Raw genomic sequence first — 23,217 nt, 5'->3', positions numbered from 1 at the left:
TGTTTACACTGCTCTGTATGCCTAGAATATTCTTCCCCCCACTTTTCCTCCTTGTTCCCCATGGCTGCTCCCTTTTGCAGAAAATCTTCCCAGTATCTTGGCCTCTCAGTTCCATGAGTTCTTCTCCTCTAATAATCTAACTCACCACCCCCCACATCTGCCACCTATTTCATGTCCATACCCAAGACTCGTCATTAGCTGCATCTTCTCCACAGTCTCCATTTCCTGTAGCTTCTAAAGGGCACGTTAACGTGTCTAGTCTACAAAGCAATCACCAGAGTCTGACCTAAATTCATCTATACTAGCTCAGGGAACAAATTCTCTAATCCCACTGTCTGGTTCTACGAACCAAAGGACAAAAATACAACCCTTATTCCAGCATTCACAAACGCTGGAGTTCTTCCTGTTTCCATCCCTAGCTTCCTATCCATACTTTTGGAGACCAGAATTCCAGAAATATAAGGTACCACTGTTATTTCCCTCTTTTCTATCCTGATAATGTCTGTGAACTATTGTCTCTTGAATTGTTACAAAAAATGAGAGAGAAGGGTAATTTACTACTTTGGCTACCTCTATGGTAAAAAGATAACTGTCTAAATTTCTTGCATGGCACAGTCAGGAGTCAGGAGAAGCCAGTGGAAGAAGGACCAAAGCAGTTTATCACCTTTTTTCCCACAAACTGTGCTTCATAAAGTAAAGGCTGAACATAAGGCAGTTTTTCCTCAATTCAGCCTTATGTCAATGGAAATTCTGTGTATATTCTAGAACTGGGTTATCAGTTTTCAGCATTATGTTTGTTTGTTTGTTTTGGTCTTTTAGTGAGAAGTCATGTCCTATGTACATTGGGAGCTACTAGCCAAATACCATTTTTTTTTTTTAATTCAGTAAAGATAGTTTCAAGCATTACACAAAAAGCTAACCCATTTTAGAATATTTTTAAAAGCATTCTCCTTATTTACTTCTGTATAAAAAAAAGTAAATGAATTAAATGGGGGAAAATGAACTACTTCACATATTATGCAAAGAAGGAGCCATGAGAAATGAAGAACAAACATTAAAATATCCCTGGATAAAATCCACGTGTACAGAAGATGATTCAGGATGTTATAAATAACTCATATGAGGTAAAGCAAACATGCAATATTTATACATCAGTCTCTGAAAAAAGGGCATATTTTATTAATCCTCAAGTTCCTTAGCAGATTAATAATAAAAGCTTGGTATATATTATCAAGAAGTCCAACTGCTGGGCCCAAAGAAAACTCTAATTATTTCAAGGTGAGTTTGCTTCTTTTTCATCAGATTCATCATCCATAACCTAAAACAAAAAACAAAAACAAACAAACAAACAAAACAAAGAGAATTTAAGAATTAAGAAAAGGATTAGAAATTGCTATTTTCCTGATTTTTACTCTTACTTGCTTACCTGAAATACTCTACTCTATAATAACACGTCAGTCCATTAACAACAAATCTATCAATAGTCCCCAAAGCAAAAGGTTTGTCTTATAACCTGGAATCGTAACAACACAAAAGCAAATTTAATATTAACAAATTAATTAAGTAGTGGTCTCTTTTGCTTGTCCCCCCAAAAATCTTTCAGTAGCAGAGTCTGAGCTGGATACTGACTATAGTGATTAACTAAATGGGATTTCCTAGCCACAAGACTAATGTAATGGACTGTATGTTTGTGTGTTCGTTTGTTCTTCCCAACAGTATTCTATTTACTTAAATATATTCTGGGCAGCCACACCAAACTGTTATTATAAGAATATATATTAGAAAAATGAATCTCTAAAAAAGTAAAGAAATAAAAGATCATACTAGCAACTAATTACTTTGGTCTTGCTCAGATAAAAATTCATTTTAAACCTTAGAAAAATATGAAGACATTTATTTCTATGAATTTAAAATATCAGAAGAATACTAACAAACACTGATTTAAAAAATGAAAAGATTAACATCTTTTCATGGGTTAACATATTACTCAGAAAATAAAGACCAACTCCTTTGAAGAAGAAAAGAGTTATATAAACCTAAGGAACATTTTTTTGTCTTCAACACACCTACTATAATTAAACACCAATTCAAGTTTATAATCTAACTACCAATTCATTACCCCATCTTGGACAAGTGAGCAAAAATGTTCCTTTGTCAATCCACCAAAGTGTCAAATAATCCAATTCTTTAAAAAGGCACGTAAGGCACAGAGAAGATAATGGAACAAAAATAAGTTTTTCTCTTTCTTTTTTTTCTTTTAATGTTTATTTTTGAGAGAGGGAGAGCGAGCGCATGCACACAGGAGGGGCAGAGAGAAGGGGGTAGACAGGATCTGAAGTGGGCTCTGTGCTGACAGCAGAGAGCCCGATGTGGGGCTCAAACTCACGAACTGTGAGATCATGATGAGCTGAAATTGGACACTTAACCAACTGGGCCAGCCAGGTGCCCCAGTTTTTTGTTTCTTTAAATCTAGAAGAATCTGGTTCTGATCCGACACTATCATGGAAAAATAATTCTCTTATAGTTTTTCTTTTGGGTTGAGTAAAAATTACATCCAAGGAACTGATATTTTATAATCAATCTCAGCAATACTCAATTCAGAGAAATTTGTCAATCACTTCCTATTTTAGGCAGAACATTCCTAAATGTGGAAAAATATTTCCAAATACTTATTTAATACAAACAATGTATACAACGTGCATAACACCCAGGGCTAAGTGTTGCAGAGGAATACAAAGACCTGGATACGATTACAAGTCTCTCAAGGAACTTACCCATAAACATAACTCTGAAACAGACACACTGAAAGAGGCTTTGGACCAAAGCAGAGCTTAATTCCAAGCAGAGGACTGATAAGGCCTTCAAAGAGGAAATGGCAGGCATTGAATCTCAACTGTCATATAATATTGGCATACCTGTTCTACACCCTCTACTTCTGGAATATAAAACTGCAGCATGTTCTGAATTCCATTTTTCAGAGTAATCATTGAACTGGGGCAGCTGGTACAAGAACCTTGGAGTTTGAGCTGTACAATGCCATCTTCAAAGCCTTTATAGATAACATCTCCTCCATCTTCCTGCACAGTTGGCCTGCGGTCACGGAATATTTGTGATGTATGTAAGAGAACTGATGTATCCATCAAAAAAATTTAAAACAACTCAGGGCTTAGATGGTATACTGGTAACACTCACAAAGTTAGAGCTACCTATACAATAGAATGAGAACTGTAGTTAGTCTCATTGGTAACTCTCTTTTTACTTTTGGATAAAATGCCAAAATTCATTCAAACATTTTCCACTTATTATATTTTAATCTTGCTTGTTAATAATCTTTTCAGGCATTTAAGATCTCAAATTTCCTAATAATTACAGGGATTACTTAAGATAGACTCATTCATTTCTTTTGAATGAACAGAATCAGACTAACATGACACATGCTGGCTTTTTTTTTCCAGGTAAACTAAGTATCAAAATATAACATTGATGCAGAAAAATGCATAAACCATGTATGACCAATTAAATGAATTTTCACAGTGTGAACACACATTTGTCCCAGGCCAAGACACAATTTTGGCACCCCAGAAGTCCCCTTTGTACGTCCTCGCAACCAAAGGTAACCATTTCCTAATTGTTATTACCATTGTTTAATTCTGCCTGTTTTTTAACTTTATAATTTATAAATATAAATTCTATTTAAAAAACACACAGTATTTACTTTTTTGTATTTGGCTTATTTTACTCTTTATGAGATTCTTCCACATCATCACATAGTATTCCATTAAGTGAAAATGCCAGAATTTATCCCTGCTATTGCTGACGGACTTCTGGGCTAAATCAGGTTTTGGCTTTTACAGATTCTTGCAGATGTGTTTTGCTATACATATATATGATTGCTGGGCATATACCTGAGCATGGAATTGCTGGGTCAGGAATGCACATACATTCAGGTGTAGTAGAAATGGGCATATAGTTGCCCTCTGCCCAGCTTCTCATGCTCTAGCCTCACACCAAAAATCAGCAAAATGTCCCACGGAAAGCCTTAATGAGCTTCCCTTCTCTCTAGGATCTTGTGTGCTTCGGCAGCTCTCTACTGTTTTCAAACGAAAAAAACGTTATTGCATTTTATCTAGCTTTTCTGGGAGTTCTCACCGGGACCACTGCTCTGCTACAAGCAAAAGGGTAAGCCTGCGGTTCTCCACTCATTGAAATTTACTCTTTATGGGCAACAGCTTGAAAAAAGTACTTCCCTTTTCACAATCTTCCCGAACACTGTTTAACTCATTTTTTCATTTTAAGAAATTTGGTATTACAACAAATCAAACCTAGACGGTGACTGTGAACAATAAAGTCCTTTGTTATGTTTAGACAGACTGTTTTAACATTTTGAGTGAACAGATACAATGTACAGACTTTAAATTCAACTGCCAGGGTTATCGATTGTGGTTTACATTTACTTGTACTTATTAGAGTTTTGTTTTTTTCCCTCATGGACAACTAAAAGTAAACTGCTATTATGAACATTGCCTCTGCAGTATATTTGATTTCGGGCAGAAAGATGAGCACATACCTTATTCTGGTATCTAACAGTTCCTTAATCATTGCCACAACTTCATCATCTTCTTCAGATCCTAGAAACGATTACAAATAAAATATATTAACAGTAGAAATTTTATATCCATGCAAATACAAGTATTAAAACAGGATGATTTTAACTTAATGTCTCATTAAAAAATAAAAGCACAGAACATGTAACTTGGTGTGGTGATACAAGAAAAATGGAAATGATGGTTGGGGAGATGAAAAGATCATTCATTTGATTCTCTGAAGAAAAATTAAGGAGCACTGGTCAACTTGACACATGGCAATACAGGTGAGTAACTGATATAACTTGACCTACTAATGATGTTTAGGGTTTGAATTTTTTTTAGTTAATACATTTGTAAACTTTCATCATCTTCAAGGATTGAAAAACGGCAGAGAAAAAAAGACTGCCTGGATTCTGATGGAAACTTTGAGACACAAAAGCACACCTACTTCATTAGTTAAGTTACATTTTTAATTTTTAAATTCAGTGGTTTTCAAGATGACAATGACACTAAATATAGATGTAAGCTTTGTGGAAATTTCCAAAATGTGCTACAAATTTGAATAAAAAAAAAATCAGTTTTTTCATTTTGGGTCATTTTTGTTTTCCTTTTACTTCATAAGGTTATATACCGATCTTAGCCAATGCCTTTTTAAGGGTTAAAAAACAATTTTTTGAAAATAATAAATAAATAAAATAAAATTTTTCTGAGAAATTTACCTTTAGGAAAACTAAAAATACAGATAATTCAAATTATACTATAATATACACTGGAATTCTGACACCAATGTAAGTAATAATTATCAATATTAAATTATATTAACTTTGCATCTTTTTTTAAAGTTTATTTACTTATCTTGAGAGAGACAGTGTATGCACACACCTGCACACATGGGAAACGGGCAGAGAGAGGGGAAGAGAGAGAATCCCAAGCAGGCTGTCAGCACAGAGCCTGACTTGGAGCTCAATCTCATGAACCATGAGATCATGACCTGAGCAGAGATCAAGAGTTGGACGCTTAACCAAGTGAGCCCCAACTTTAAATCTCTTTTTTTTATGTTCTTTGCTTTTTTTTTTTTTTAATTTTTTTTTTTTTCAACGTTTATTTATTTTTGGGACAGAGAGAGACAGAGCATGAACGGGGGAGGGGCAGGGAGAGAGGGAGACACAGAATCGGGAACAGGCTCCAGGCTCTGAGCCATCAGCCCAGAGCCTGACGCGGGGCTCGAACTCACGGACCGCGAGATCGTGACCTGGCTGAAGTCGGACGCTTAACCGACTGCGCCACCCAGGCGCCCCTGTTCTTTGCTTTTTAAGTTTATTTATTTATTTTTGAGAGAGAGAGCGAGCGAGTAGAGAAAGGGTAGAGAGAGAAAGGAAGAGAGAATCCGAAGCAGGCTCTGCTGTCAGCGCAGAGCCCTATGAGGGCTCAAACTCATGAACCATGAGATCAAGACCTGAGCCGAAATCAAGAGTCACGTACTTAACTGACTAGGCCACCCAGGTGCCCCTTAAATCTTTTTTTAGTAAAAGAAATAAAATATAATAAAGTTAAAATTCTCTTTTGTCAAAACCTAAATTCCATTCCCCACTGTCACTTCCATAAACAACCACTATCATAGTTTAGTGTGTATCTTTCTAGTACATTTACATTAAATTTACATGTACAAATTTATAGATGAGATCCCACTACACATACCATTCTATACCTTTTTTCTATCTAATATAGCCTACAGTTCCATATCAGCATATATACATATGCCTTAAATTTAAAATTTATTTTTATGTTATTTTTAGAGAGACAGAGTGCGAGTGGGGGAGGGGCATAGAGAGAGGGAAACACAGGATCCAAAGCAGGCTCCAGGCTCTGAGCTGTTGGCACAGAGCCTGACAAGGGGCTTGAACTCATGGACCGTGAGATCATGATCTGAGGTGAAGTCAGACACTTAACCGGCTGAGCCACCCAGGCACCCCGATATATCTCAATTTTTAAAATAGCTATGCAGTAATTGTATAGATTTCTTTTCATTTAGCTAATTTCTTGGTTATTTCAGTTGTTTCCAGTTTGCTACTATTTCTAACAATCTGCAGCATACACTCCGGTGTAAAGAATGATCAGTGTACTTTTGCAAATGTATCTATGAGATAAATTCCTAGTGGTGGGATATTTGAGTCAACACTTGTGTATTTTTCAATTTGGGGAGCTGTGATCAAGTGGCTCTACAAACACTCTATCAATTTTAAATATATATCCACCAAGAACACCTATAGCTGTTTCATGCATTATTTGAAGTTTGCATAAATGGTATATATGTAAGAACCTGTAAATAAGCATATCCTTTGATTTTCCTTTTTCAATTAGTATTTTCTTTTATATCTTTTCACATTGTATCTCCCAATCTAGTTCATTCCTTTTAATTGCTGATATATTTTTTAAATATTTCAATGAACATGCTTCATGTACTGTTTTATGTACATTTATAAGATTCATTTCGGGTATATATCTAGAAGTGGAAGTGTTCATCTAAAAGTGACTATACAAATATTTGTGTGTGTACATATATATGTACGTAAACACACACATGACAGTATCTTTGTGATACTAGAGAAAGGAAAAATTTCATCAACAAATTGCAATAACCACAGCTAATACTTATTAAGCTCCATGTGCACTTACTCTTCCAAGTGCTTTCCACAAAATTAACTTATTCAAAAGGTACAAAAAGCACAAACCACAGAGAAAAAGATGAATATATGTGACTATATTAAAAAGAAAAACTTCTGTGCTTGCTTCAACAGCACAAATACTAACACTAGAATCAAACAGAGAAGATTAACATGGACTCTGAGCAAAGATTACATGCAAATTCATGAAATGTTCTGTCTTTCAAAAAAAAAGGAAAAAGAAAAATTTCTAAATGACAAAAATCCTAAACACAGTGAGAAGGTGAGGAACGGTTAGGGAGGTTATTTGCAATGAATATACCTAACAAAGGACAAACACCCAGAATATTTTTCAAAAACCTGCTAAAATCAACACAAAAGAGACAACTTAATTTTTAAACAATGGGAAAAGATTATGAACAGGAAATTTACTGACAAGAAAAATAACGGCCAGTAAACATATGAAAACCTTCAGGCTCAGTGCTGATCAAGAAACTGCAACTAAAACAGGATATCATTTACACTTAACATACTGATTTAAAAAAAAAAAAAAGACACTAAGTGATGATAAAGATGTTAAGTTCAAATTCTTATATACTGCTAATTAGCATATAAATTAAAATAATTTATAATACAGCAATTCTGGTTTGAGGAATATATTATAACAAAACTTTTCACATATGCACAGACTTGTACAAGGTTGCCCACTGCAGCAATGTTTGTAATAGAAATTAGCATAAATAATTCACTTGACCATAAGGAACAAATTAAGTGTAGTTTATTCATATAATAGAATACTATCTAGAACTTAAATAAACTAGAACTACATTTTTTCAAAATGGATGTATTTCAAAATATGCTCAGTGAAAAAAGGCTAATTGCATATAATATACATTATTTAAAGTTTAAGAACAAAAACCAATACTATATATTCCCTGCAGAGACTTTTATGTGTGTAAAAGTTTAAAAACAAACCAAGTTTACACAAATCTCTGGAAGTAGAAAGGGGAAGGGATGCGGGTTGTGGAATTTTGGTTGTGTCTTTAATGTTTTACTTAAAAATGGGCATATAGCAATTGTGGCAAAAAACTAACATCTATGAAATCCGAAAAGAGAGAAAATTGATATACATTGTATTATTTTCTGTATGTTTGAAAATTTTTATAATTGGAAAATTTAGTTTTAGATAATCAATTTATACACAAGTTTTCAAAAATAATGGATGAAACTAGTATATGTGAAGTTCTGTTCCATCTGAAATTGGTTCCAGAGTTAAATATGGTACAATGATAAAAATCTGTATTCTCGTGACTACTTTTTTTTTAATGTTTATTTATTTTTGAGAGAAAGAGAGAGACAGAGTGTGAGCAAGCGAGAGGCAGAGAGACAGAAACACAGAATCCAAAGCAGGCTCCAGGCTCTGAGCTGTCAGCACAGAGCCTGATGTGGGGCTCAAACTCATGAACCATCAGATCATGACCCAAGCTGAAGTCGGACGTTTAACCAACTAAGCCACCCAGGCGTCCTAGTATTCTCATGACTTTTGAAATCAAGACGAATGTGAGGAAAGTAGAAACTTTTTTTAGAAAATGAAAATAAATATTAATTATCCAACATATTACCTGCTTCTCCTGAAGATGTTTCCTCAGTAACTAAGGGTAAGCCAGAAGCAAAGAAATCCATGATTGTTGCATAAATATCTGGTTTCAGTAAATTCCAGTCTAACTCTTCACTTTCCTGTAAATATTTAAAGGAAAATGCTGTATTTCTAATCAAAAGCAAAGACTAATACAGAATAACACCCTGAATCTTTTAAGAATCGTTTCCTATATATATCCTATACTATGTAATAGCACTCATTTCTGGAGAACACATGTTAATTCCAGTTCTTAATAGATCTGGTTTATAATGACTTTTAGAAGATATAATCTTAGAACATTCCTCACGCATTTATTCATTCATTCATCAAACTTGTGTTAAGTGCGCTGGATATACCATGTCTTGTATAGGGGATAAAAGATATTTTTTCATGTGGTGAAGAGAGTTAAAATACTGCATGAATTCTGTGTTTAGAGAGAATGATAAAGAGATTTCCCATTCTTTTAAAGAAAATAGGATACAGTTACTTGACCAAATATACAAGATAACCCCCAAGTATTCAAAGAATTCAACTTACTATCTTACTCAAGAGTAGAAGAAATCCAATGACACAACTGTAGAAGCAAAACATATAATATGGTGTCTTATCTATGGCCGTTGTGCTAGAGGGCTTGTGGACCTCCAACAAGCCTGGCATCCTTAAGAAAGAATACTTAATTATGTGACCTCTCTGTCGGGTCAACTACTTGATTCCATTAAAAAAAGGCAGGATTGGGGCACCTGGGTGGGCTCAGTCGGTTGAGTGTCCGACTTCGGCTCAGGTCATGATCTCACAGTTCATGAGTTCAAGCCCCACAACAGGCTCGGTGCTGACAGCTCAGAGCCTGGAGCCTGTTTCGGATTATGTCTCCTCTCTCTGCCCCTCTCCGACTTGCACTCTTTCTCTCTCAAAAATAAATAAACATCTAAAAAAAAAAAAAAAGGATTATGGGGCACCTGGGTGACTCAGCTAAGTGTCCAACTCTTGATTTGGGTTCAGGTCATGATCTCACGGTTCATGAGATGGAGCCCCGAGCCCTATGCTAGGCTCTGCTCTGACAGCATGGAGCCTGGTTGGGATTCTCTTTCTTCTCTCTCTCTGTCCCTACTCCATTTGCACCTGCATTCTTTCTTTCTCTCTCTCTCTCAAAAAAATGAATAAACTTAAAAAAAAAAAAAAAGGATGGGATTATTAAATACCTAAATAGTATGAACATCTGAAAAGAGAAAGGGAGCATGTTTTATTTTAGTTTTTTAAAGGGGAGCTCTTTAGGAGGAAAAAGTATTAGATGCAATCCATTTAGATTCTCAGGAGATTATCAGCTAGTGCCTATCCTTAAATACTATTAAAAATGAGTCTACATGCATAAAAGGGGCTATTTTTGTCATGGACTAAGAACCAACTTAGAGACAGTACACAGAAGACAAGATAAATGCGCACTGCTGTGGATATAAGAACAAAACTAGTGAGTTGCCTTAGTGATTGGGAATGGGAAATAGTTCTAGGTAACATTTTAATAAATTATTTGGAAGATGGATCAGAGGGCTACCTCAAAATCTTCATCAAGTAGTGGGCTCTAGGGGCATCTAGGTGGCTCAGTCAGATAAGCGTCCACCTCAGCTCAGGTCACAATCTCGCAGTTCATGAGTTCAAGCCCCACATCAGGCTGTCTGCTATCAGCACAGAGCCTGCTTCAGATCCTCTGTCCCCCTTTCTCTCTGCCCCTCCTCTGCTTACACATGCTCCCTTTCTCTTTCTCACTCTCTCCCCAAAATAAATAAACATTTAAAAAATTTTTTAAATAAAAATAAATAATAGGCTCTACTGAATAGGGAAATATTGATAATAAAAAAAAGAAAACTATTCTGTCTACATGGGGGGGGGGGGAGCAGTTTATTTATTTAGAAAAAAATAAGAGGCACCTAGCTGGCTCAGTTAGTAGAGTATGTGATTCTTGATCCTGGGGTCATGAGTTCAAGCCCCATGTTGGGCATAGACCTTACTTAAAAAAAAAAAAAATACTGAAAGTATCAAAGTTATTTCAAAGGATGGAAGAATAGAAAACTATCTTTACTCTGCTAAAGAAATGAATGATTCAGGGGCGCCTGGGTGGCTTAGTGGGTTAAGCATCCAACTTCAGCTCAGGTCATGATCTCACTGTTCACGGGTTTGAGCCCCATGTCAGGCTCTGTGCTGACAGCTCAGAGCCTGGAGCCTGCTTCGGATTCCGTGTCTCCCTAATAAGCATTTTTTAATAAGCTTAAAAAAAATTTTTTTTAAAGGAATGAATGATTCACTTTAAATAAAGGGAAATGGGCAATAGCCAAAGTTATCAAGTAGATGAGATAGTCTATAATGAGGAAGGTAACTGAAAGAAAACAAATCTACTACTCTACCTATTAAATATCAATATATGCCTTAACTTAGATTATTTATTAGTTATATCATTTCACTTAAGGAAAAATAGTGGAGCTAGAGAAATTCCAAAAAGAGTAACTAAATTATAAACAAAAAAGGAAATAAAAGATGACTTACCAAAATCAAATCAAAGAAAAAAAACAACTCTGAAAGACATAATCACATGTTTTCATCTAAAAAAATTTTTATATGCCATGGCCTGTATATAATAGGACTAAAAAAAAACTTGTTAAAATAAATACATAATTTGCCATTTATAAAATGAAGACAAGAATACCTAGTTCTAAGAATTAAATTAGATAATATATATAAAGCACTTCTGCTATGTAAATGCCATACCAGACACGTTGGAAATATTAAACAAAAGCTGGTCCTCCCCCGACGCTTAAAAAATACCAAAGAAAGCAAATTAAAGAATAGTAAAGATAGGCCAGATGTCTCTAAACTGGTAAAGACATGGGATCAGTCAACACAGATTTACACACCACAATCCTTTTGACAGAAACCTGAAAATTTAATCTACGAAATCTTAAATCATTGTTTCATTCTACAAAAATTTCTCAAAGTGCATACTATGTGCCAGGCATTGTTCCAGGTGAATTTAACAAGATGGACAATCTCTATCTTTAAGGAGTTTACATTCCAGTACAGGAAAGACAGGTAATAAAATTAACCGAAAAAGAAAGTGACTAAGTGACAAGTACAACGAAGACAATAAACAGGGTAATGAGCTCCTGGACAGATGGCCACTTCAACTAATATGGTCAAGAAAGGACTTTCTGAGAATGTAGGGCCACTAACACTTTCAACAACAGGGAAAAACATTTTACAATCAGGATATCCGCAAGAACTATGGCCACTGGGATTGCCACCACGGAGGAAAACCCTAATTCTCCTCCACACATAAAGAGCTACAAGAGAATGCTGGACTATTTGTATGTACCATGTCACTAAACCAGTCCACTGTTATCAGTCCGATCCATGCATCAAGAACTCAGAGCAATCCTTTCAAATTGCTTAAGAAGAGTTAAATGGAAACTTTCGATTTTGACAAGATACTGAAAAGTGATTAAGTTCAGTGCATACGTATCAATGAACAGATCTAAAAGTATACATAGTTCAAATTTAAACAATTTGAACTAATTTCTCACTAATCTAGTAGACTTAAAAATGAAACCACCTCTTCTAGCAGATACCACTTCAGCTGTTGGATTGGGTAGCATATTCACATAGATTTTTTTTTTGACACTTAGAGGTTAACCAAGTGCTACAGAACTACACAGTGCACTGCTCGTATTACAGCAGGATGTATAATGTGGGAGATGCCACGATGAAAAGAGCCCATTTCGAATGGAGACACATATTCATGCTGTTGGTCAAATATAGAAACATATAGTTTGATTATTTGTTTCTTTTTACTCTCTCATTTTAAATTAAGAACTAGTAAAAATATCAAAGCCACCAATAAAATTTCAATTATGAAATAAAAAAGGATTAGTAAAAAAATAATAATTGGAGCCTAAATTCTAGTTCTGCCCAGGTTGAGTCCTAGCCCTGATGTAGGGTAGATATATAATCCTGGATGCTGCATTTAACCATCTGAAGCTAAAGTTTTTCTCTTTTGAAAAACAAGGGATTTGGATAATTTCAACTTGAAAATTCTACTTAATAATTAACTTGAGAAATGCGAGAAGTAAATTTAACTTGAGATTTTTGGTACCAATATGCATAAAATACATTAAGAAAGGAAATTCGGAAAGGAATGTTGGACTCGGAAAAAACTAAAAGAACTTCACATTTTATTTTATATAATCCTATGTTTACCTTTGTAACAGTGATGAAATCTGGTCCAAAAAAGACACTTTTTACTCCTTCAATCCTAAATAACTGCCTGTGAATAATAAAAAATAAGAGATAATAAAATGCTTTATTATAGAAAAGTTTAAACATAAAGGTGGAGAGAAAAGTAAAAGCATTTACATACCCATCACCAGCATGAACAATTCACAGCCAACAATTATCAATTCATGGCTAATCTTGTTTCATCCTCTTACCCTCTGATCTAGCAATTACTCTTAGGTATTTACCTAAGAGAAATGAAAACATGTTCCACAAAGATGTGTACATGGACCTTTATAACAGCTTTATTTATAAAAGCCAAAAAAATATCTGGACACATCCATCAATTAGTGAATAACTAAACAGACTGTGTGTACCTGTACAATGCAGTACTACCCAGCAATAAAAAAGAATAGACTACTGGCACATGCAAAAACAAAGAGGACTCTCAAAAGCATTATGCTAAATGAAAAGAAGCCAGGGCTGCCTGGGTGGCTCAATTGGTTAAGCATCTGACATTGGCTCATGGTCTCATGGTTCGTGAGTTTGAGCCCGACATCGGGCTCCACGCTAATGGTATGGAGCCTGCTTGGGATTCTCTCTCCCTCTCTCTCTCCCCCTCCCTTTCTCCATTCTGTCCCCACTTGTACTCTTTGTCTCTCAAAATAAATAAATAAACTTAAAAAGATATGTAAATAAAATAAATGGGGAAGGAAGGAAGGGAAGAAGTCAAACACAAAAGACTATATGGTGCCATTTATATGAAACTCTAGAAAAGGTAAAACTGTGGTGGCAGAAAGAAGATCAACAGTTACCAGGGTGACAAATGTGTGAACTAACTTTATTGCGGTAAGCATTCTGCAATACACATGTATATCAAGTCAGCACACTGTATACCTTAAATTTACACAATGTTTTACATCAATTATATCTCAGCAAAGCTGCAATGCATTGCCATGAAACAAAATAGTTACTAGGGTATGAAAATGAAACAAGAAGAATGAGTGCAAAGAGAAATGAGGGATTTCTGCAGTGATAAAAATGTCCCTATGTTTTTATTTTAGTGGTAGTTATACAATTATATATATTTAACAAAACTCTGGACTGTACACTTAAAATTGGTGAATTTCATTTCATATAAATTATACCTCAATAAAACTAATTTTTTTTTTCAACGTTTTTTATTTATTTTTGGGACAGAGAGAGACAGAGCATGAACGGGGGAGGGGCAGAGAGAGAGGGAGACACAGAATCGGAAACAGGCTCCAGGCTCTGAGCCATCAGCCCAGAGCCTGACGCGGGGCTCGAACTCACGGACCGCGAGATCGTGACCTGGCTGAAGTCGGACGCTCAACCGACTGCGCCACCCAGGCGCCCCAATAAAACTAATTTTTAAAATCCTCTAAGATAGGAGGAAGGGAGGATTATAATTTGAAAAGCCCCTACGGGATTTTGAAATGCACCTTCCTTCCCGCATCACTGATATATGTACCATACATACCTAGTATACACTCCAGAGCGATTTCCTTTTTCCCTTATCCCCTTTTAGTAATAAAAGCTGATATATTTCAAAAAAGGTTACAGTTTACCTTTTCTTTGTTACTGAAAGAGTGTTACTGGAATTACTATTTTTTTTTTTTGACGTTTATTTATTTTCAAGAGAGAGAACAAGCAAGCACATATGCACACAGGGGGGAAAGGCAGAGAGAGAGGGAGACAGAATCCCAAGTAGGTTCCCGCTGTCAGCACAGAACCCGATGCAGGGGTAGATCTCTCGAACTGTGAGATTATGACCTGAGCCAAAATCAAGAGTTGGACACTTGACCGACTGAGCCATCCGGGCGCTCCCTGAAATTACTATTTTTAAATTATTTAGGAATTTATCTGAAATGTTGTCACCCAGGTCCTCTACACAACCATTCAACATTAAATTTATAATAAGTTACAAGATACTTGGTTGCATAGTATGATCCAATAAACCCAAGCACAGACCTACAAGTAGGTCCTCTGATTGGCTTTGTATATCTGCACTGTTAGCAAAGCTTTTTTTTTTCAAATGAAAGGACGGTGCGAAAAATCAACCCAATCTTTGGGCCATGTCAGTCAGGGGAACTGCTGTAGGCAAGAGTTCATAGGTTCTGTCCCTAAAGAAAGAAAAAGCTGGAAAGGTGTTTCAAATAGACTAAACATGCTTTGCCATTTAGGTTACTTTCCTTAGGACAATTCCAACTCCTACAATGTCCAAGATATGACACCCAGAACTGAACACATATCCCAAACGTAGTCTGACTTATTCAGAGCACAAAGACTGTTACCTCTCTTGAGCTGGACCCTAGGACTCTGTTAATGTTTGACTTTTTTGAGTACTGCATCATATCCAACAGAAATAACTGAAAGGTCAGATTCTTCCATCCTGTAATTGTGCTATTCATTTAAAAAATTTAAATAACAAGGCTTAACATTTGTTCCTGTTAGATTTTACCTTACTTGCTTTACCCTATCATTTTAGCCTAGTGAAACTTCTTAAAAATTCCTCTGAATTTTGCCATGTAACATACAAACAATTCCTCCCACGATAAAAACGATAATTTTATCGTTATTAATGCTGCTGACAAAGAGAATTCTTGAATAAATATGGCAACCACAGAAATACTACAGATACTAAGGATCCTCTTACATGTCTCTAGAGACAGATTTACACTCGACTTACATTTCGTTGTCGTGTCCATAAGGATAGTGAGAAACAATTCAGATGCCTCTCTGAAGTAAGATACACTATCATTTACTCATTCATTCAGTTACTCATTCAACAAATACTTGGAAACTTGCTAAATATCTGACACTGTGCTAAACACCAGAGATACAATGATGAGCAAGACAAACTGGTCTCGGTTTTTCAGGAAGCTTACATTCTAGCCTAGAGCAAAAACATTCTCTGTTAAAACAACAAAAACGAGATTAGTTTTGCTTGACTGAAGATAATAAATTCTGTGAATCCAGGAAATGAGCTACTAATTTGAAAAGGGCTTTTGCCAACTGAACATCTGACAGAAATAATCTCCAACTTATCTGTAAGTGAACAGAGTCTTCTTACTTTTATATTCTTCCTAAATACAAAAGTACATGAATTCATTCTTGATGCAAACATTTCAAACTATTTATATAAAGTGAAAAGGACTCTTGACCAACCCCTCCCCCAAGTTCACTGTTACCAGTTGGGGGTACATTCTTCTAGACCTTTATGTTACTATATTTTTGTTTTGTGTTTTTTAGCTTTATATACATAATAATCATATTGTACTCACTTTTTTTTTTAATGTTTATTTATTTTTGAGAGAGAGAGAGAGAGAGAGAGAGACAGTGTGAGTGGAGGAAAAGGGAGAGGAAGAGACAGAATCTGAAGCAGGCTCCAGGCTCTGAGCATCAGCACAGAGCCCGACGCAGGGCTTGAACTCACAAACTGTGAGATCATGACCTGAGCCGAAGTAGGACACTTAACCAACTGAGTCACCCAGGTGCCCTGTACTCACTGTTCTGCAACATGCCTTCTTCACTTAACTGTGTGTCTTAGAGGCCAGTCTGTGATAGTAAATGAGGGTTCTCCTCATCTTTTTTAATTATCTGCAGACTATGCATGAACAAAGTTTACTGAACTCTTCCTATTGATGAATATTTAGGTTGTTTCCAACAGGTTACCATTACCAACAAGGCTGTAAGGAAAGGAACATCCTTGTATCACCTTGTGTACATATGTGGATGTTGTCTAAAGTGGTTTTCAACCCCACTAGTAACTTGTGAAATCAATTAGGTATTGAACGGGACTTTAATACAACAGAATAGAATAAAGAGAACAAGGAAAGAAATAAGAACGTATTACACACTGTCAGGATGAAAATTGTCCCATTGAATACCTGTGTGTAATCTATCTAAATACATGTGTATATATGTACTGGGTTGTAATATAAAATGTTTCTTAGTGTCACCTGCATCAAAAAGTATGAAAAACAAATGCTCTAAGATATATTATAATAAGTGGCATCTATAGGTCAAAGGAAATGTGCATTTTTATTAATGAGAAATTAAAAAAAACACACCTGAGATAAGCATATTTCTGGTTCCCATAAATAAGACATATAAAACAGCTGTGTGTACAGAAGTAGTTAATCTAAGCTTTACTTTCCAAATATTCCTGGCAATCAGTATCAGACTTACATTACCAAAAATTTTAATTGATGCGGACTCTAATATTTTTTTAGGTTTATTTATTTATTTTGAGAGAGAGAAAGAGAGAGAGTGCACACACACAATTGGGAGAGGAGCAGACAGAGAGAGGGATAGAGAGAATCCCAAGCAGGCTCTGTGCTATCAGTGTAGAGCCTGACACAGGGCTTGATCCCAGGAATCATGAGATCATGACCTGAGCTGAAATCAATCAGATGCTTAACTGACTGAGCCACCCAGGCACCTCAGGACTATAATATTTCTTATTATAATGTCTCTAGCTATTATTAAAAAGAGGTTCATTCTAATAATTTTATCGTTTGTCCTTCATCTGACATACATTTAACATGTCTTAATCTAGTGAATTTTATTTTTTTGAATGCTTATTTTTTTATTTTGAGAGAGAGAGAGAGACAGACAGACAGACTGTGGGGGAGGCCAGAGAGAGAGGGGGACAGAGGATCTGAGGTGAGCTCTGTGCTGACAGCAGACAGCTTGATGCAGGACTCAAACTCACAAACCGCGAAATCATGACCTGAGCCGAAGTCAGCCACTTAACCAAATGAGCCACCCAGGCGCCCCTCTAGTGAATTTTAAAACGGTCTCCCAATGACTGGTCTTTAAAAAATCATGGCAAACCTGATAACTATTATTATTTATAGTTCTGAATGGAATATTTTAGAAACTATTTCATTTTGAAATATCTAAAAATTTAGCTATCCTTAGGGAAAAAAATGAACAAGTTTTCACTGTTTTTTTATAAACAGTTTTAAATATTCGGAGTGGAAATTTATATTATCGTTTTAACAAATTTTTTTAAGTAAAAATACAAATTCTTATTTAGCCATGATATAGATCTCTCAAATACATCATTTTTCAAGGGTCCCCTAATATCGACTATTATTTTCCTTTATCTCTTACCTGAAAAGAAAATAAAGCATTCTCTACGTTGAAAACAGTGCAGTACACATAAAAATGCGATTACTAAATGAGGCTGCCTCACCCCCAAAGTCAGTTATGTTTCTTGGTAAAAGCAAATAAGAAATAGCAATATACCTAGCCAGAGGGGAGCGAAATGCTGCAGCTGGTGTGGGAAAATCCATGGTCCTTGTCTCAAGAACTGGTTTTCCTGGAATAAATTTTAAACTGTTGGGATTTGGGGTATCTTGTGTTTGAATAAACATGTATCTCACTAAAAGAGAAAAAAGAAGAAAGAATGTTACTCCAGAAAAAAATGGTAGTTAAGTTTATGGACTATGAAGTGCTCATTTTCAAAGAATCAAAAGAAGTAAAAAAAAGAAAACAAAGCTTTATTGTCCAAGCTGATGAAATAATTTTTAAAGACAACAATGAACTTTATCAATATAGGATAAATGCATTGAATTTTATATTAATACTGATTATTTGGGGCCCCTCGGTGGCTCAATTGGTTAAGCGTCCGGCTTTGGCTCAGGTCATGATCTCACGGTTCATGGGTTCCAGCCCTGCGTCAGGCTCTGCACTGACAGCTCAGAATCTAGAACCTGCTTCAGATTCTGTGTCTCCCTTTCTCTCTGCCCCCTCCCCCACCTGTACCCTGTCTTTCTCTCTCAAAAATAAACATTAAAAAAATTTTCTTTTAAAGAAAAGAAAATAAGGCTTTATTGCCCAAGAAGCCAAAATAATTTTTAAAGACAACAATGAACTTTATCAATATAGGATAATTGCACTGACTTTTATATTAATACTGATTATTTAGTTTTGTTACTCAACACTTTCTACCAATATCCTACTTTAAAAAAAATTTTTTTTAATGCTTATTCATTTTTTGAGAGACAGAGAGAGAAAGAGAGAGAGCGCACGAGCAGGGGAGGGGCAGAGAGAGAGACACAGAATCCGAAGCAGGCTCCAAGCTCTGAACTGTCAGCACACAGCCCAACGCAGGGCTTGAACCCACAAACAGTGAGATCATGACCTGAGCCGAAGTTGGCCACTTAACCAACTGAGCCACCCAGGCATCCCAGCAGTATCCTACTTTTAACGAGGAAGGCATATCATCATTCCAGAGTCTTAAATGTATTTTATTTGTTGACTTAGTACTAATGGCTATCGTAATCATAAATCATCATCACCATGATATTAAAGACAATAAAATGTTAATTCTTTTCTTTCCAAAGTGCTTCCATTCTTTTATTTTATTATTATTTTTTTAAATGTTTATTTATTTTTGAGAGAGACAGAATGAGAGTGGGTTGGGGCAGGGAGAGAGGGAGGCGCAGAATCCGAAGCAAGCTCCAGGCTCCGAGCTGTCAGCACAGAGCCCGATGTGGGGCTGGAACTCATGAGCTGTGAGATCGTGACCTGAGCCGAAGTCGGACGCTCAACCAACTGAGCCACCCAGGCACCCCTCCATTCTTTTATTTCTTTAAAAAATGTTTACGTATTTATTTTGAGAGAGAGCAAACGCATGTGCATGTGTGTGCAAAAGGTGGGGAAGGGCAGAGAGAGAGGGAGAGGAATCTCTAGCTGGACTGTGGACCCAATGTGGAGCTCAACTCCAGAAACCGAGATCATGACCTGAGCTGAAATCAAAAGTCAGATGCTCAACTGGCTGAGCCACCCCAGAAGTTACTGGCTACCATTCTTTTAAAGACAAATTTATAATAGAAACTAATATTTATTGTGTATGTACTTACTACATGCCAGAGACAGGGCTGAGTGCTTTATATATATTTAAGCCTTTAATAATACTATGAAGAACCCCTATTACAGTAAAACCTTGGTTTGCAAGCATAATTCATTCTGGAAGCATGCTTGTACATCAAAGCAAATTTCCCCATAAGAAATAATGGAAACTCAGATGATTCGTTCCACAACCAAAAAAATATTCATATAAAAATGATTATAATACTGTAATATAATATAAAATAATACAGAAAATACAAAATATAAGGAAAAAATAAACAAATTAACCTGCACTTACCTTTGAAAACCTTCGTGGCTGGTGTGAGGGAGGAAGGTTATTGTGTAGAATGACTTTTACTATCACTAACAGAATCACTGAGTTGTCTACTGGCTGAATGGAATCTTTTTCTGCCTGGGGGCCAATGTATATGCTCACACGGATGTTGACTACAGTACAGTATTAATAAATTCTTGTCATATACTGTATTTAATGCAACTGGCAATAAAGCCAGCTGAGCTGAGGAAAGGTCTATATCTGCAGGCAGACTGACCTAGAATGAAGCGAAGCATTCCTAAGCTTACTCTTGTATGGAAAAGCAAAGGACTGTCCCTAGGTGCTTTGAAGTGACAAAAAATACACTAGTGCCAGCTGTGGGCCCTTCCCAACGTTCTGAAAAATCACTGATTTCTGCCAAACACCACGGCCTGAGACTGAGCGTCTGAGCATGGGATATGATCACTCACAATCCCGCAGTGAGAGAGAGAGAGAGAGAGAGAGAGAGAACTACTGGCTCAGTTGTGATCATGTGACGTCTGGCGTCATGTACTACTCATACTGCAAGACATCACTCGTTTATCAAGTTAAAATTTGTTAGAAATGTTTGCTTGCCTTGCAGAACACTCGCAGAACAAGTTACTCACAATCCAAGGTTTTACTGTATTCCCATATTACAAATGAAGAAACTGAAGCTTACAGTTAAGTAATTTGCCCAATGGTATAGTCAGTGACATTATAAATTATCGTGAAAGTGGAAATCTACGTGAATTACTTTCTGGAATATTTTTAACTTATCTTTACAGGTTCTTTTTTGTTTCTTCTAGGGCCAAGAAGGAATTAAGAATGAATTCATTAAAGGAGTAAAAAATGAACAGAACCTTCACTCTCCTACCTTGCTATTATGATAATAGCTTGTAGGACAAAAGATAGTACTGGGGTTTTAATGTCTTAAAACTACTAAACAGGTCCTGATTATTTATTACGAAAATAAACCTTACAACCAAAACAAGACAATTCTCATCTTAGAGCAGTACACTGAAATAGATTAATTTATTTAATAGTTATCATGTGCTGGGCCACGATGCTAAGCACTCTCTGTGAATTACACAATTTAATCCTTCCATTCTCTCAAGGAAGCACCGTTTTTATCCTATTTTATAAATAAGGAAACTAAAGCTCAAAGTCACTCAGCTAATCAAGAGACAGAGACAGGATTCAAGCCCCACCAATCTCCTACCGTGGACTTGCTTGACCACTATACATACTGCCACTCCACACTTAGTGTTAAGCATTCAGAGGAAAATATATTTAAGATCAGTCTTCCTATCCTGTCATAATCCTCGTATCATACGTCTAAGGAAAAGCAGTAAAATATCAAAAAGCAACAGTTTTATTTTATTTTTTAAGTTTATTTACTTATTTTGAGAGAGAGAGAAAGCGTGAGTCAGGGAGAAACAGAAAGGACCCCAAGCAGGCTCCATCCACATTGTCAGCACAGAGCCCGATGTGGGGCTTGAACCCATGAACTGTGGGATCATGACCTGAGCGGAAGTTGGACGCTTAACCAACTGAGCCACCCAGGCACCCCCGGTTTTATTTTAAATGAGAAAGAGAGGGGTGCCTGGGTGACTCAGTCGGTTAAGTGTCTGACTCCTGATTTCCGCTCAGGGCATGATCTCACAGTGGTGAGAATGAGCCCCTGGGAGGGCTCTGAGCTGAGTGTGGAGCCTGCTTAAGATTCTCTCTCTCTCTCTGCCTCCTCCTCCACTCACATGCTAAAATAAAAAATAAAATAAAAAGTAAATTAGAAAGAAATCAAATTTGGCAAAATATATGATTGGTATGGAAGTGCTTTTTTTACTCATTATAAGAGAAGATTCTAATTTGACAGCTGAGAGTGGTTTTTGCCCCACAGCCAAGCAGCCACCTAACTAACATTGTGTCATTTCCTTGGTGAAGGAGAAACTGAAACTAAAACTCCCATACATTTTAAGTCACTGTCCTGTAAAGATATCACTTGATGACTTGGTAACCGGGCAAATCCTAAAAAAAGAGAAAAATTTTAAATGATAATCTCAGGAGCACCTGGGTGACTCAGTAGGTTGAGCATCCAACTCTTGATTTCGTCTCAGGTCCTGGTCCCAGGTTGTGGGGTCCAGCCCCACTCTCTCTTTCTCTCTCTCTCTACCCCCCACCCCTCCTCTGCTCGTGCTCTCTCTCAAATAAAAAAATAAGTAAAAATAAATTAAAAATAATAATAAAAATTAAAAAATAAATTTAAAATAAATGTTTAAATTAAAAACAACAAAAATAAAATAAAATGATAACCTCATGGTCCAAATACTTTTTTCTTTCTTTTTTTTTTTTTATTTCAGAGAAAGAGTGAGTGAATGCAGGTGAGAGGAGTGGAGGGAGAGGGGGAGAGAGAGAGAGAGATAAAGAGAGAGAGAGAGATAAAGAGAGAGGGAGAGAGACTCTCAAGCAGGCTCCACGCTCAGCAAGGAGCCTGACTCGGGGCTCAATTCTATGACCCTGGGATCATGACCAAACTGAAATCAAGAGTCAGACGCTCCACCAAATGAACTACCCAGGTGCCCCAAAGTCCAAATACTTGATATAAAATACTTATACATCCAACCAATAAATTCCTCTGAAAATCTGTGTGACTTGGGAACAATTTTTCAGATGGAACATTAAAGAAAGGACTGCCGGGGCACCTGGGTGGCTCAGTCGGTGAAGCATCGGTCTTCGGTTCAGGTCATGATCTTGCAGTTTGTGAGTTCGAACCCCACGTCGGACTCTGTGCTGACAGCCTGGAACCTGCTTCAGATTCTGTGTGTGTGTCTTTCTCTCTGCCTCTCCCCCACTCATGCTCTGTCTCTCTCTCAAAAGTAAACAGACATTAAAAAA

At 36.4% G+C, this 23,217-nt stretch overlaps 1 protein-coding gene and 1 non-coding gene across 5 annotated transcripts in view; one reads left to right on the top strand and one right to left on the bottom strand.

Moving 5' to 3' along the window:
* Positions 1–931: 931 nt before the first annotated feature.
* The window catches only part of NFU1 (NFU1 iron-sulfur cluster scaffold), a 27,478-nt gene continuing 5,192 nt past the window's right edge, over positions 932–23,217 (bottom strand). For 2 of the 4 annotated variants that reach the window (XM_040458658.1, XM_040458655.1), the window contains exons 3-8: positions 18,423–18,558; positions 13,131–13,197; positions 8,872–8,986; positions 4,568–4,628; positions 2,916–3,090; positions 932–1,318 (exon numbers count right to left, since the gene is read on the bottom strand). In XM_040458658.1, coding sequence (XP_040314592.1) covers positions 1,274–1,318; positions 2,916–3,090; positions 4,568–4,628; positions 8,872–8,986; positions 13,131–13,197; positions 18,423–18,558 — 599 coding nt within the window. In that variant the 3' untranslated portion in view covers positions 932–1,273. The remainder of the gene's footprint in view (positions 1,319–2,915; positions 3,091–4,567; positions 4,629–8,871; positions 8,987–13,130; positions 13,198–18,422; positions 18,559–23,217) is intronic. The other 2 variants (XM_040458656.1, XM_040458659.1) reach the window with 2 other exon arrangements.
* Positions 7,369–7,475, top strand: LOC121019321 (U6 spliceosomal RNA). Its single transcript, XR_005785534.1, has one exon. It is a non-coding gene; the product is annotated as a U6 spliceosomal RNA (small nuclear RNA).

The sequence above is a fragment of the Herpailurus yagouaroundi genome, unplaced genomic scaffold (assembly GCF_014898765.1).
Source record: "Herpailurus yagouaroundi ecotype Mexico unplaced genomic scaffold, PumYag 221, whole genome shotgun sequence".
NCBI classification, from domain to species: domain Eukaryota; kingdom Metazoa; phylum Chordata; class Mammalia; order Carnivora; family Felidae; genus Herpailurus; species Herpailurus yagouaroundi.
Note: the sequence above shows the minus strand (reverse complement) of the source record. Positions and strands in the feature narration are given on the sequence as shown.